The 13,433-nt window shown below is 46.5% G+C and overlaps 1 protein-coding gene across 2 annotated transcripts in view; it reads left to right on the forward strand.

Moving 5' to 3' along the window:
* Positions 1–13,433, forward strand: part of RPTOR (regulatory associated protein of MTOR complex 1) — a 2,181,859-nt gene that overhangs the window by 1,980,974 nt on the left and 187,452 nt on the right. For both annotated transcript variants that reach the window (XM_078654105.1, XM_078654106.1), the window contains one exon: positions 9,728–9,834. In XM_078654105.1, coding sequence (XP_078510231.1) covers positions 9,728–9,834 — 107 coding nt within the window. The remainder of the gene's footprint in view (positions 1–9,727; positions 9,835–13,433) is intronic.

The raw sequence follows: 13,433 nt of genomic DNA on the forward strand, positions 1-13,433 counted from the left end.
CTTATCGAATAATAGCATGGTCCTGGGTAATCGAATACCACGCCTGTCTTCGGCTCCCCAGTCGATCATCATTACCTGAGGTTGCCTTTTCCAGTTTATCCGTCTGCCTCCCACATAACCACACCCCCATTCCTTGTCTGCAGTGGAGTTTGTTATGTCGAAAAATACAATGGATACATGCCAAATGGGGGCCTTAGAACGGCGCATTCCCTCATAAGATCTGCATCTGTTTACTTGTCACGGCTATTTAGTCAGATGAATTTACAAGAGAAAAGGGTCCCATGGGATCAAAATCGCGTTTGTAGGGGAACTAGGATAGTGTCCTGCCGGTAGAGCTCCCACAGGCTAGCCTGCGGCAGTGCACCAGCGTTTGACAGCATCGGGAATCGCAGGCTGCGCCTGAGCCCCGCCGACTCCGAGGTAAGCCCCATCTGTTCAAAATCCAATGTGTACAGCCTACGAAAACACCAGGGAGGAAGAACAGAGCTTTACAAAACACTGGCAGGTGTATGCTTGGGGAAACGGTGCTCGTACATGTTTCCGCTCTTGTCCAATTGCCTCCATCTCGTATTTCTTAAGATGACACAAAGACATCCTACATGTGCTGTTTCGATGGGCCTGGATGCCCTCCCTGCTGTGAAAATATATGTAAATATTTGTTAAATTCTAACCGCAGATTCCTCACCTTAAGAATATCCCCAGGCCCCACATTGGATCTGAAAGATGTTTCAGCACAGCCCCTGCGCACCTGTACCAGTCATCGTGCTATTAAGCGTTGACCCCGCTCCATCTCTGAGGTGACAGGTAGAGCCACATATAATCGCCACTTTCGCTGACATCAGTTTCTTTCATTCCGCACCTTTGTACACGGATAGAACGTTCACTCCCAACTTTTTCTCATCAGCTGATGAGTTTTTTTTCTCTACATTTTTTCTATGGTGTGGAAGGTAAAATGTCTCCTAAAAGTACAGGGTTTAAACTTTATAGGGACTGTCACAAGTAGTCTGTCACTGATACCCCATGAAGTGTGTGTTTGGGTTCGGGCTAGGACTCTCAAGTTGCGTGAGGAGTGTTTACTGGTGCACCCAAATATGATCTTGGATCACAAATCCATGCTGTGTGTCTCAGAACACTGCAGGAAGATCCGTAAGACCTGCTCCTGCTAGAAGTCTAGAGCCTGGATCCACTACCACTTTTGGGGCTGCTCCTGCGACAGGTCGTCATTGTGGTACAAGTCTTTGGGTAAATCAAAGTCCAAAAAGAAATGTAAGAAGTCCAAGCAGGCCTTGTTTCGAGCCTCACCACTTTCCTTCCGAGAAGTTGCAAGGACTTCAAGGTGCCCCCGGTCCCGATCCTGTTCTCCTACGGTAGTGCTGATTCTGCATTTGATCCTTGTGCACCCCATATTTCCTGGGCGGTCGGCAATGCTACAACAGATAGAAGTGTTTAAGGAAGCCATTTTTATTAATCTTTGGCACCCTACCTGCTCCTTCTGGTGTACTTTTGAGCCTCTCAAGTTCATGGAGGCCTCCATTCGGGAGCAAGACCACCCTCTGTGCAGTCTGTGCCTCCTGAAACCCACATCAGATTCACACCCAACTCCTTTTCCGGCACCCCAATCCACATCTGCTTCTGCCAGGTCGATGCTGGCGCGGATGCCGGAGGAGGACGCCAATTCTGTTGTCCAGGACAACTCCAAACCAAATCCATCTCAAACTCTGCAAAAGTTTCTCCCCAGAACATTTGGGACTAACACAGCCCAGTACATTCTGACTGATAAAACTGCTTTTTCCTAGGTGATGCACTCCAGCCACTTTTTGTATTGGACCGTGTCCAAACTCAGCCAGCTTTTGTTGATGATGATGATGGTGGGGGTGAAAGTGTCCCAATCCCCTCCCCCCCACCCCCCAATATGAAAAGGACAATTTTTATTCGGATATACTAGATTCCAATGGATTGGACACTTCCCCTGACACAGGGCTGGTATCTTCCCTTGGACATTCAACGGAACTCATTCACCTTAGAAATCAGATGAGCGACTGAAGTCCTATATTTGCAATTACTTTATTTTGATGTGAAAACTATTGTCCTCACTAAAGTCTTACACCTAAACAGACCTCGTCTGAGCATTTGCTGCCATATAATAAAACCCTGGCTGACACCCTGATGAGTACTAGAGCTAAACCCAACACCACAGACCTTTCTCAATCAACATCCTACTCCTGAGAGCCTGGTAGTTCAGGCATCAACTATTATGGTTAATCACAATTCTTTACTTATGATCCCCTATTCCAGACAGAGCTTCAATGAGAATTTAAGCATTCATAAAGATGATGTTCTCATCAGCTGGCCTTGCCCTTTGGTCAGTCAGTGCCATTGTATGCTGGGTAGGCACTCCTGTGCATTATGTGACATGGCCAAAGAGATTTTTCTGGTTGGCCCAGAGGAATTTGGAGCCAACTTGGCACAGTCCTTTCAGGATGGCCAGAACCCAGATAGGCATGTCATAGGGTCGTATCTGGACACAAACAGCTGTTTTGGCAGAGCAGTTGAAACTAGCATGGTGCTCTGGTGCCACACATCGGTGAGATCCACAGGCTTCTCAGCGGAGGTACAAGCATCGCTCATAGATATGCCTTTTGGCGGGTCTCGCCTATTTGGAGAGAAAACCTGACTCGGCCCTCAAGCACTTTAAAGAAAGTAGAGCTATTGCGCTGTCCCTGGGTTTCTTCATACCCTTAAGGCAGTATCCCAACTATTTTGGCCACTTTGAGGCACCCGTAAGGGTTTCACTTTCAGGCAGAGACAAGCCCCACCACTCCAAAAACAAGCTTCCCAGTATTTATGGGGTTGGGATCCAGTTGACAGCGTACAGGCATGGAGGCAAATCACATTTCCCTGTTGTCAGCCCCTCCTGCAGTAGCCTCCAAGCCACTTTAGTTTGCCCTAGTGGCACATTATTACCCATGGGAGACAGAATAATTTATTTGCTCTATGGGTGACAAGCCATAACATTCAACAGATGGGTGTGGGCCTTGCGAAAAGAGCCATAGAGAGAGTCCTGGCTTTGGAAATAGGAACTGGATGTTACTCCTGTTAGTTCTTTGAGCCAAAAAAGGATTGAGGTCTTTGTCCTATTTTAAATCTTCAGCCTCTCAATTTCTTCCTTTGGAAGAACAAATTCAAAACACTCACGATGGTCCGGCTTCTATTGGTTGTGGATCCAAGAGACTTGATGGTAGCTGTGGGCCTGAAGGATGCCTATTTCCATGTTTCCATATTGCAAACATGCTGTTCAAAGTTGGCCATGAGCATTGTCAGTTTGCTGTCCACCGTTTGGCCATACATTGCTTATCAGGGGTTCACAGAGGTGATGGTGGTGGTCGCAGCATTACCTTTGGAGGTCAGGTGTGGCCAGTCTATCCCTATGACTGGCTGTTGAATGCAGGATCGCCACAGTCAGTCATCAACCACGTCCAAAATATGGCAAACCTCCTGACATTGGCTGGGTTTACTTTCAATGTGCCGGAGGCACACCTGACTGCTTTGCAGAAGCTACCTTGCATTGGTGTCATCCTGAATATGGTGCATCACTAGGCCTTCCATCCGGATCGGAGAGTACAGGACATTTGGGCTATGACCCAGATGTTTCAGCCATGGTCTTGCGCATAAGTGATGATGGCTCTGAGGCTTCTTGGCCTCCTTCACCCTGCTTGGCATATGCGGCCTTTGGAATGGGATCTGTAGTCTCAGTAGGTCCAGCATCAGGGAAACCTAGAAGAAATCTGACAGGACATGAAGAGACTGCAAAAGCTCTGCAGTGGTGGATTCTGGACTACAATTGGACCAGGGTAAATCCCACTTCCTACCCCATCAAGAGCAGACAGTGGTGACAGATGCATTATAGCTGGATTGTCGAGGTTTTCTGAGAGAAATGAAGATCAGAGTACTCTGGTCTCTGGTGGAGACCTGTCTCCACATCCTCTTATTGGAGTTACAGGCCATTCGCTTCGCGATGAAAGCCTTCCTGCCCTCCATTAAGGGGAGGCTGGTTCAAGTCCTTGCAGACAACATTGGTGCCATGTGGTATTGCAACAAGCAGAGCATGTGGCGTCCTGGTCCCCTGGGCCATGAGGCCATGCACCCCCTGGAACTGGCCGAATCGTCTGGGCATTTCCCTGATCTCACACCACCTGGTGGGATATTTAAACGTCAGGGTGGATGAACTTGGCCATCGACTCTTAGTGGATCACACATGTCAGTTCATCCGCCGGTGGCACAAGACATCTTTTAGCAGATGAGAGAACCCTGGCTTGAGCACTTTGCCACCACCAAGAATGCGTAACGTCAACAGTTTTGCATGCTGAATTTCCCCAAGAAGGCGCTCTCTTAGACAAATTCCTCCCAGAGTGGATTATGGGGCCTGCTGTATGCCTTCCTACTGCTACCTCTCCTACCCCGAGCTCTGAAGACGATCAAGAACAACCAGGCAGAATGTCATCTTCTTGACTACGGATTGGGCCAGCCCAGTGCGGTTCCCAAAACTTGTGGGCATGTGCAGCTTTCCCCCGATCATGCCTCTGTTGCGTGAGGCTCTTCTATCATCACTAGGGCATGGTCTTGCACCCTGGCCTTCATAATCTACACCTTCGTGTATAAAGATTCAACAGTAGCATTTTATTGCATTCAATCTTTTTCCTGAAGTAGTGGATGTCAACCCTTGCAGTCCTTCGACAAAGTTGGTTTATGCTGGACAAAGCCTGTTTATGCTGGACGCCGAGAAAAGTGAGTGTCTTGGTGTGGTGCTCGTAATACCGATCCATTGCAGGCCAAAAAGTTGGATTTATTATTGTTTGTTCTGTCTTTGGCACAGGAAGTACTTGCAGTAGGTACTGTTAAAAGTTATATGTTGGACCTTTCATCCTTTTTGTGCCCTTGTTCAAATCACCTGTTGTAATACAGTTTCTGAAATGTTTAATCCATGTTTCCTACTCAACCATTCATGATGCCACAGTCTGATCTTAATTTGGTCCTTATTATTATTACTTGCACTCCCTTTGAATTGTTGCAAAGCTGTCCTCTGCGTCTGTCAGACCCTGAGACTGTCTTTCTCATTGTGATAGCTTCAGCTTGCTGCATGAGTGAGCTTCAATCTCCATCAGTCCAGCTGCCCTACTCTACCTTCTTTCCAGAAAAACTGGTGCTGAGGACTAAAGCAGCCTTTCAAACAAAGGTTGTGACTCCCTTTTTACGGTCCATCACACTTCCGATGTTCTCTACCCTACCTCACCCTTCGGGAGAGGAGGAGAAACTCAATTATTTGGACCCCAAAAGAGTACTGAGTTTTTACATCAATTGTACCAAAGAATCATCGGCTCTTTTTGTAGTTTTCTGGCGCAAAGAAAGGCAAGATATTGGAGAAAAGGACTTAGTATAAGTGGATAGTCATCTGCATTAAGATCTCCTATGTGTTGGCCAAGAAGCAACCTCCAGAAGGCCCATCCCACCAACGCTACGGCTGCTAGCACTCCTTTGACCTGTGGAGTTTCTGTCCTTGATACAGCCGCAATGTGGATTACGGTTCACACATTCATGAAGCCTTACTGCTTTGACAGCCAGGTTCGACAGAAATGGCGTTGTGGCCATTTGATCCTGCAGAACTTTTTAGTCTTGTTAAAAGGTAGGGCCGAATTCGACCAAGAACCCTTCAGTGTTTGCCCGGCGTTAGCCGCCTCTCATACCATTCGAGATTACCAAACAAAAAGGCAGGCGCTGGAGACTGGAAGGCAGGAAACAGGAGTTTATTCCGACGGAGCAGAACACGTCAAAACAGACAACAGGGTATCTTCTCGAGGTGCTCTGAACGCATCCTTGAGGCCTGGCCACTTATACACAGGTTTATTGCTTTTTTACATGAAACACATTCTTGTCAATACTTTGATGTACGGAAAGGCATCCTCGGAATCCTCACTTTGGGCCTGTTCCCACACACATTTACAGTAGAAGTCCCCACCCCGGTCACAGTAGGTGATGACTATCGCACACCAGGACATTCCGCTGGGAACGGGGGTGTGTGTGATCAGTCGGATCTTCGGGGTGCGAAAGCATTGATTAATCCCCGTTCCCTTGATGTGAGGCGAGGTCCTACTGTAGGGGTAATAAACTGCATCTGTTGGGCTAGGTGATGGCCTGGGGTCAGGCCGGACAATCAGGCAGGGAGGAAGGGTTTATCAAATGGGCCTGTTCTTTGAATGAGATAAAAGAGCGAGGGGGTTCAGCACGGGATATGGCTCGGAGACAGGGTCGCGTTAGAGGTGCGTTTATGGCCCAAGCAGGAGAGACCGGGGGCTGTCGGGCGCGGGGGAATGCTTGCGAGGCCGGGGAGTGTGGGGGAGAGACGTGCAGGCTATTGGCAATGGGCAGAGAGGCCATGACACACAAAATGGCTGCCACTTACGTGCATGATGGGGCCTAAAAAGGGACAGGATGGCGTGGCCACTGTTTCACGATTTTCACTTTACTTTCAACAGTGGCGTGGGAAACATAAATGAACGCCGCTTATGTATACCTAATTTTAGTCATTTTCCACAGTCTGAGTCATTCCACAGATCCGCCATTGGGAAAGGTACTGTTTTGTTATCTGTTCTTAAGGTGAGGAATATGCAATTAGATATATCCATCAGAAGAACAAGTTACTTGCCTTAGGTAACGCTCTTTCTAGTGGATATTCGAACCACAGATTACTCACTGCCCTCCCACCTTCCCATTCTGTGAAAATTACTTTTTTCATCCAAAAAGGTCACAAATGAGAGATCTGCACATTGACACAAATAACTGGTTTCATAGCTCAACTTCTGAGGAACTGGACAGTGTCCAGAAAAAAACCTATGTCAGCGCACTACAGTGGCGATTATATGAGGCTCCAGGTCTCACTCCTGGGGTGTAGCGGGGTGGATGCGGCGCTGCACAACTCCATCTACTGGCTCGCAGTAGCTATGTTAAAAAATCTCCCAGATCGAGTCTGGCGCCTAGGGATATTCTAAAGGTGAGGAATTGTCGTATCCACCAGTTAGAGTCTTACTAAAGGAAAGTAAGTTGTTGATTAACATTTTGCTTCACTCTTCAATGCTCCGATGGTGGGTCAATAGCAAAGAATGTTTGTTTCATGGCTTAGTTTTGAATTGACGATTGCTCCAATTATATCTCTGACTTCCAAACAACCACCTTGTTTGTCCTCTTGCTCAGCGTAAGAGGCATACAGTAGATTTTGAAGTGGCCATCACACCAATAAAAAGTGTAAGATGAGTTTAGCATTCACAATTTGACCTCGAAAACAGCTTTCCTCTCCTCAAAATGAACTCCTTTTAAAGTTATTTGCATTTAATTTTTTTTAAATCTTAACTTCCCAGAAGAGTGCAAGAGTGTGGTACATTAGTGTGATAAGTACTAAATTGCACATATATTGTATCCTGCTTTACTGGTGGTCCTGTCTAGTTTTGAGACTGTTAGGTCTGAGAATTCCAGCCTCACGTATCTGGGCATGCTAGTTAACAGGGGCCTGGAGAGCATGGTGGCAGATAACCTGAACCCATTTATGGAGTTAATACAATTTGACTTCACAAAGTGGTCCCACCTGGATATTTCTCTTTCTGGGGACGGATTCAAGGGGTGAAAATGGTTACCCTCCCCCGAGACACATACGTCTTGGGCATGCTTCCCTACTTAATACCCCTATTGACCCTCTGTTAGATAGATAAGACATTTAAGCCCTCCATCTGGGTTCAGCGAGATCTTGTCTGGCAATTCCGAAGCTTATCTCCCATAGATCAGCAGAGGGACTGAGCCCGCTTTCTGTGGAGCATTACTGTCTAGCCCTACATTTGGCACAAATGTTGTATATGCAGTCCCGGGTCCAAGGCCCCCTGATATGAGTTGCAATCGAACACAGACTCCAGGAGGCCTCATCTGGACTATCTTCCTGGCCCTGCCGTGGTGTCCCCCAACCCATGTTGAAAGCGCTCACAAGCTCTTTTTGGCCATCTCCATGACAAAGCTCCCCTCTGGAATAATATTTTTATCTGCATGGGGGGGGGGGGGGGGCACATGCTTGATTGGGGCCCCTGGCACAGAGCTGGTATCCTCACTCTTACACACCTGATCTCCAGCGTCTAACTCAAGTCCTTTGAGATGCTACAGTACACATTTGACCTGTTGCATTCTCAACAGTGGTGCTATACACAACTACGTCATTGTCTGCTGAGCAAACTGGGTCCCCAACCCTGGACCATCCCCTGTTCCCCTTGTGCTCTCTTACCTTAACACTTAAGGTCAGTTTAAAGGCTTTCAAAATCAATGAGAATGGATCACTTGTTCCTGCAACCAGGGTTCAATGTGTTCTACCCGTCAGTACTCAACAGAGTACTTAAAAAACCCTCATTCACGTAGGCAGGTTGTTATTTACGTGACAGCATCATCATCGGGTCTCTTTCTGTATGCTTCCTCCACCTAGAGGGAACCACTGGTTTATACAGTAGTGATCAGAAATCGGTGGTAAGTGAGGTGGTGCTCAAGTGAGGTGAAATATTTAAAAGCCTTCCACATACTACCATAAATAATTTATTCCGTCTGGTGTATGAGAGGGAAACAAAAACAGGCGGTGTGGTTTGTGCAGTATAGGATTGGGTATGAATCCTCTGCACTATTTGACTGTGTCCAAAACGTTGTTCGACATATTTCAGCCCCAATCTGTGCCCCTGAGGGGAGTCTATGAGCTTTCTTCAGGACCTAAATGGTGAGAAAAGGGTATTGTCCTATTCTGTGTAATCTGTCTCAGAGTGAATACTCTGAGGTATAAGGTCAGTGATACCTTGTGAAGTCCCGATTTGGGCTTCTATGGGACTGCTGGCAGCTTTCACCCTCGTGTGTAGGGTGCACAACTTGTGCTGACGCTGCTCTCAGGGTCCTGGGTGGGTCCCCCCCCTTGATTTTTTGGTCAGCTTAAAGGCGTAATGACCAGATTCTACAGTCTCCTGATTCACCTCCTTTACTCCCAGTCCCAGTCGGCTAGCCTCGGGATGACCTGGCAGGCTCGCCTGCAGTTGGAATATGAGGAGGAGGAATGGCCAAAACTTTTGGAGGCCCTGGAATGGGGAGTCCGGGAGAGAAGGCTGAAACTCAGACTTTTTAAGATCCTTCAGGTCTAGCACTGGAACTCGGCACGTCTAAAGGTTGCTTCTTCCCTCTACCTGCTGACGATGTGATCAACCGCCCAGTGATATTGTTCATATATTACTGGATTGTGTCGCCATTCGCCCCTTCTAGACGGCAGTGGCGTCTAACACTCTGGGAATCTATGAATTTGCCCTAGCCACTTTCGGTCCCCGAAATGTTGTGAGGTCATTTTTGGGACTTTTTGGGAGAAATGATCGATTTAATTTGGAATGGCATTTATATGTGCTTGATAATAATTGGAGTTTATTATGAGTGGAATTTTGATTTGTGAGTGGGTGTCAGTTACAGAGTGAGTATCTAATTCATTCATTCTTGTGGTTGGATAGCCAGGCTCATTAATGCATTGTGTTCGGTTGGTGTATTAAAGCTACAAATGAATGAATCCACATGTAGGTGAATGCATGGTTGAATGACTTCACACTTGTTTTATTTGTGGTTGCTATTGTCAACCGGTGATGGTCGGAAATGTCTAATTAATCTGTTCTTTTGTTCTCAGGAGCAGGAATGGTGGTCGACTGGGAGCAACAGACGGGACTCCTCATGACCTCTGGAGATGTTAGAATTATCCGCATATGGGACACAGACCGGGAGACAAAAGTACAGGTAACTGTGCCTTCCAACATCCTAAATGTATGCAGCCAGCAGCCTGAAGGATTTATGTTCCGAGATCTTACTTCTTCTCAATAATGCACATTTTAAATTACAGAGTGTGAAATGTCCCCAATCATAAATCTTTCTAATTAAATTTTTTCATTAGTCATAAAAGATATCTGTCTGCGCTATTCTTGCTTCCCTGCTCCTGGCTCTTACAGTCTGTTTTCTTCAGACTGTCAAAAGGGAGGGGTTGGGGTGACTGTAGAAAAGTAGAGCTTTAAAGGCTATGGTAGTAACACACTTTAGCTCAGAAGCATCCATACACTTTAGACCACTGACGCTCAGAAGCATTAGCACATGCCTGCAGCCTGCCCTAACTTTGCATACACCAGTGCCTTCAGAGTATCTTTCACAATTTGTCTGCAGATGACCATTTTTTTTTTGTATTTCTTTTTATTAATGAAATCCAAGAAAAAACAATCTGCAGACGCCTTACAGTACGGAGTAAGCAACAATTATATAAACCAGTGGTGGGTAACGTACGGAAAATCCACAAGGTGAAAGCTGAATATCAAGCTACATTGGCATGCGATCGTTAAAACACAGGAAATATAATTTTGACCAGTTCGACATTTTTCATAAGTCCACACCCTTAGGAACAGGATTTTTAAGGAGAAAAAGAACCGGAAAGTTCGAGTGGCAGGCAGGCTTAGCATGATTGAACCATAGCAAAACAACGATCACTCCCAGTTTGCAGCACTTGAAGGCAACACATTATAAAGGATCTCGTGCACACCACCACCCCTAGGACCCGTCCACCCACCAATCGATACAACCCCTCAGGAAGGCATCTAATAACAGAAGAGGAACAGGATAATGAACGTGAAAAACAAAAAGAAAAAGACAATACAACAAACCCCTACCCCCCACCCTGCACCCCTGCATATGGCTTCCGCCCAACCCCAACAAGCAGTGTGCCTGTCGCCCCAACGAACTGGTTACTAAACGTAGAAAAGAAACGTGGGGGAGGAAATCAACATACAGGCTCCCGGTCCCCCCTGCCAGAGACAAACGACCCCTGAACGTATAACCAAAAACAATCAGGATAGTCAATCAGAGCAAACAGGGGAGGTTATAAACACCGCCCAACCCTCCGCAAGAATAGTGGTAGCAAACCCATGTCCATTGAAGCCACGATACAAGCCCCTTTCAGTCAATCTCAACCTTGGCCCTTACGGTCTGCAATGCGAACTCCCACCGGTGGAACCACTCCCTCAACAGGATAAACAAGATGGGAAAAGAGGGCAATAATGTTCAGTCCAGATAAAGTCAATAGTAGTAGTCCATCAAAAACTCCAGTCGCACATAAGCACCCCTTCTCCGACAGTAAGTCCCAATACTGCTTCCTCCGAGAACATGATGAAACTGCCAGTGGTTGAAGAAAATATTGTTGCAGTTCGAGAGTAATTGAAAAGAGGCTCCGGGAACGAAGAGCCGAATGGTTCCACCTTCGTCGGAAGAACTATCAGTTGTGCCAACGCACTCACGATTCCAAGGTTACAATCAGGTATACTCTCACAAACCAAGGGCTCCAACACTGCATCCAGCACGAGGCCATCATCCACCGACAAGGCATTCACCGTGGGAGGCCCAGCTCGTTTGAGATCTTGCAATGGAGCAGAGTCCGGTCTCAGGCGCTCAGTCCCAACTGCACAAGCGGACATTTTGTGGATCAAAACCTCCACATGGGAATGTAGAGCCCCGATGGCAATCAAGACGGTCCTCAGCGACGGTTCGCACTACGTCCGACCCATCTCTGTTCGATTAATTGCAAGCAAGGTCTATGTCCCCAGAGCTCCGGTTCTCCGAGGGAACAGGCAAGAACGGAGCGGACGGTCACGGAGGGCGGTTGATCGTGTACCGCACGGCAATCTATCATCCGGTAGCGCGAGCGAGGACCCCGACCCTTCGAACTCGGGGAGGGGGCGCACCCGTTCTCCGGGACAGGGGACCTCAGCCCACGGCCACAGTAGCGTCGCGGCACCTCTTCTTCGGTGTTAATCAGAACGAGCGACCGCCATCAGAATCGGGCAAAATGACCTCCGCAGCAAGAGACCGGACCCAACCTGGGTCCCACGGCCGATGTTGTTCAACTGTAACCCGGTCGGGCCAGTACTCGAGGCCCCGGCTCACCAGCCGGGTTAGGCTGAGAATTGCAACACGGTTTAACTTCGTCAAACAAGTCCGTAAAACGATCGGGATTGCGCCACCGGGTTCAGCAACTATTCATCCACACGGCAGTCGGGCGTAAGATCAGGATATATGACAGGATAGTACGGCAGGAGACGAAGGTCGGCGGTGCCGGGATCCTAAGCGGCCATCTTGTTTGCGAGCGTAGCTCCTCCTCCACGCAGATAACCATTTTACAAAGCATTTCCGCTGGGTTTTGGAGAAGCCAGTGTCGACTGGGCAGTGTCTGCGAATGAGACTGACCTTTACTACTGTGTGCCTGGGCTCGGAGTACAATAATAGTCTAGTTAAGAGGAGCATTCAAGGATGGAACCTGGATACACTATTGCATAGTAATCACACATAATAAACTTCAATATACAGTGATAGTTAGCTTAGAAACGGCATTGATTCATTGTTGCCATTTACCTCCCAGTCGAAAGATTATCATAGAAGTTTGACAACAAATTAGATGATGAATTATACACTTTAATTTTTATATTCCTTGGGTTACGCTATATGGATGGGTGAATCATTGTACTTCACCATAAATCCATCTAAGATTTATTGTTTATGATTTCATGGAGTACTCGCTAATAAAAATATATTTTTGGGTTTACCCGTAGATATTTTTAAAACTGGATCCCTGCTTACGTCCAGAAAAACAATTATATAATAACTCCCAATTTGCTATATGGATGGGTGAATCATTGTACTTCACCATAAATCCATCTAAGATGTATTGTTTATGATTTCATGGAGTACTCGCTAATAAAAAGATATTTTTGGGTTTACCCGTAGATATTTTTAAAACTGGATCCCTGCTTACGTCCAGAAAAACATTTATATAATAACTCCCAATTTGTTTGAGTCCGCCAGAGTGGCATGGGAAAAATTCCCATGATGACTTTTGCCCCAGTACGTTCTGGGTGAGACATCTCCTCCAATATCTTTTGAATATACCAAGTTAATAGAGAGTTCTATAAACAAAACCTGCTAGAGTCATTTAGAGTAACTATGGATTTAAGCTCATGTTGTGATTTTTATGTTTGATATAGGAGGTTTTGCTTGAACATAAAGACTCTTACTCTCCCTTTGTGAATATATTATCGCTATATGGAGCTGCTCTTACGAATGTCTGAGTTTGATGATTGTATTTTGTTATCCTTTTTGTTGATGTTCTGATTTCCATTACTGCTGTTGTAACTGCACTGAACAATTGATTGCCTGTAAAACGTGTATACATGGCAATATTAAACTGCACTGTATTGCTCAATAAAAAGTCTTGATTTAGCACATAAAATATCAGACATTTACAATAATAAACAACAACACGAATTTTCCTTCCACTTCTGGTGCTGATACAACCCCAAAAGTGT

Source organism: Lissotriton helveticus, chromosome 7, assembly GCF_964261635.1.
Source record: "Lissotriton helveticus chromosome 7, aLisHel1.1, whole genome shotgun sequence".
Taxonomy (NCBI): domain Eukaryota; kingdom Metazoa; phylum Chordata; class Amphibia; order Caudata; family Salamandridae; genus Lissotriton; species Lissotriton helveticus.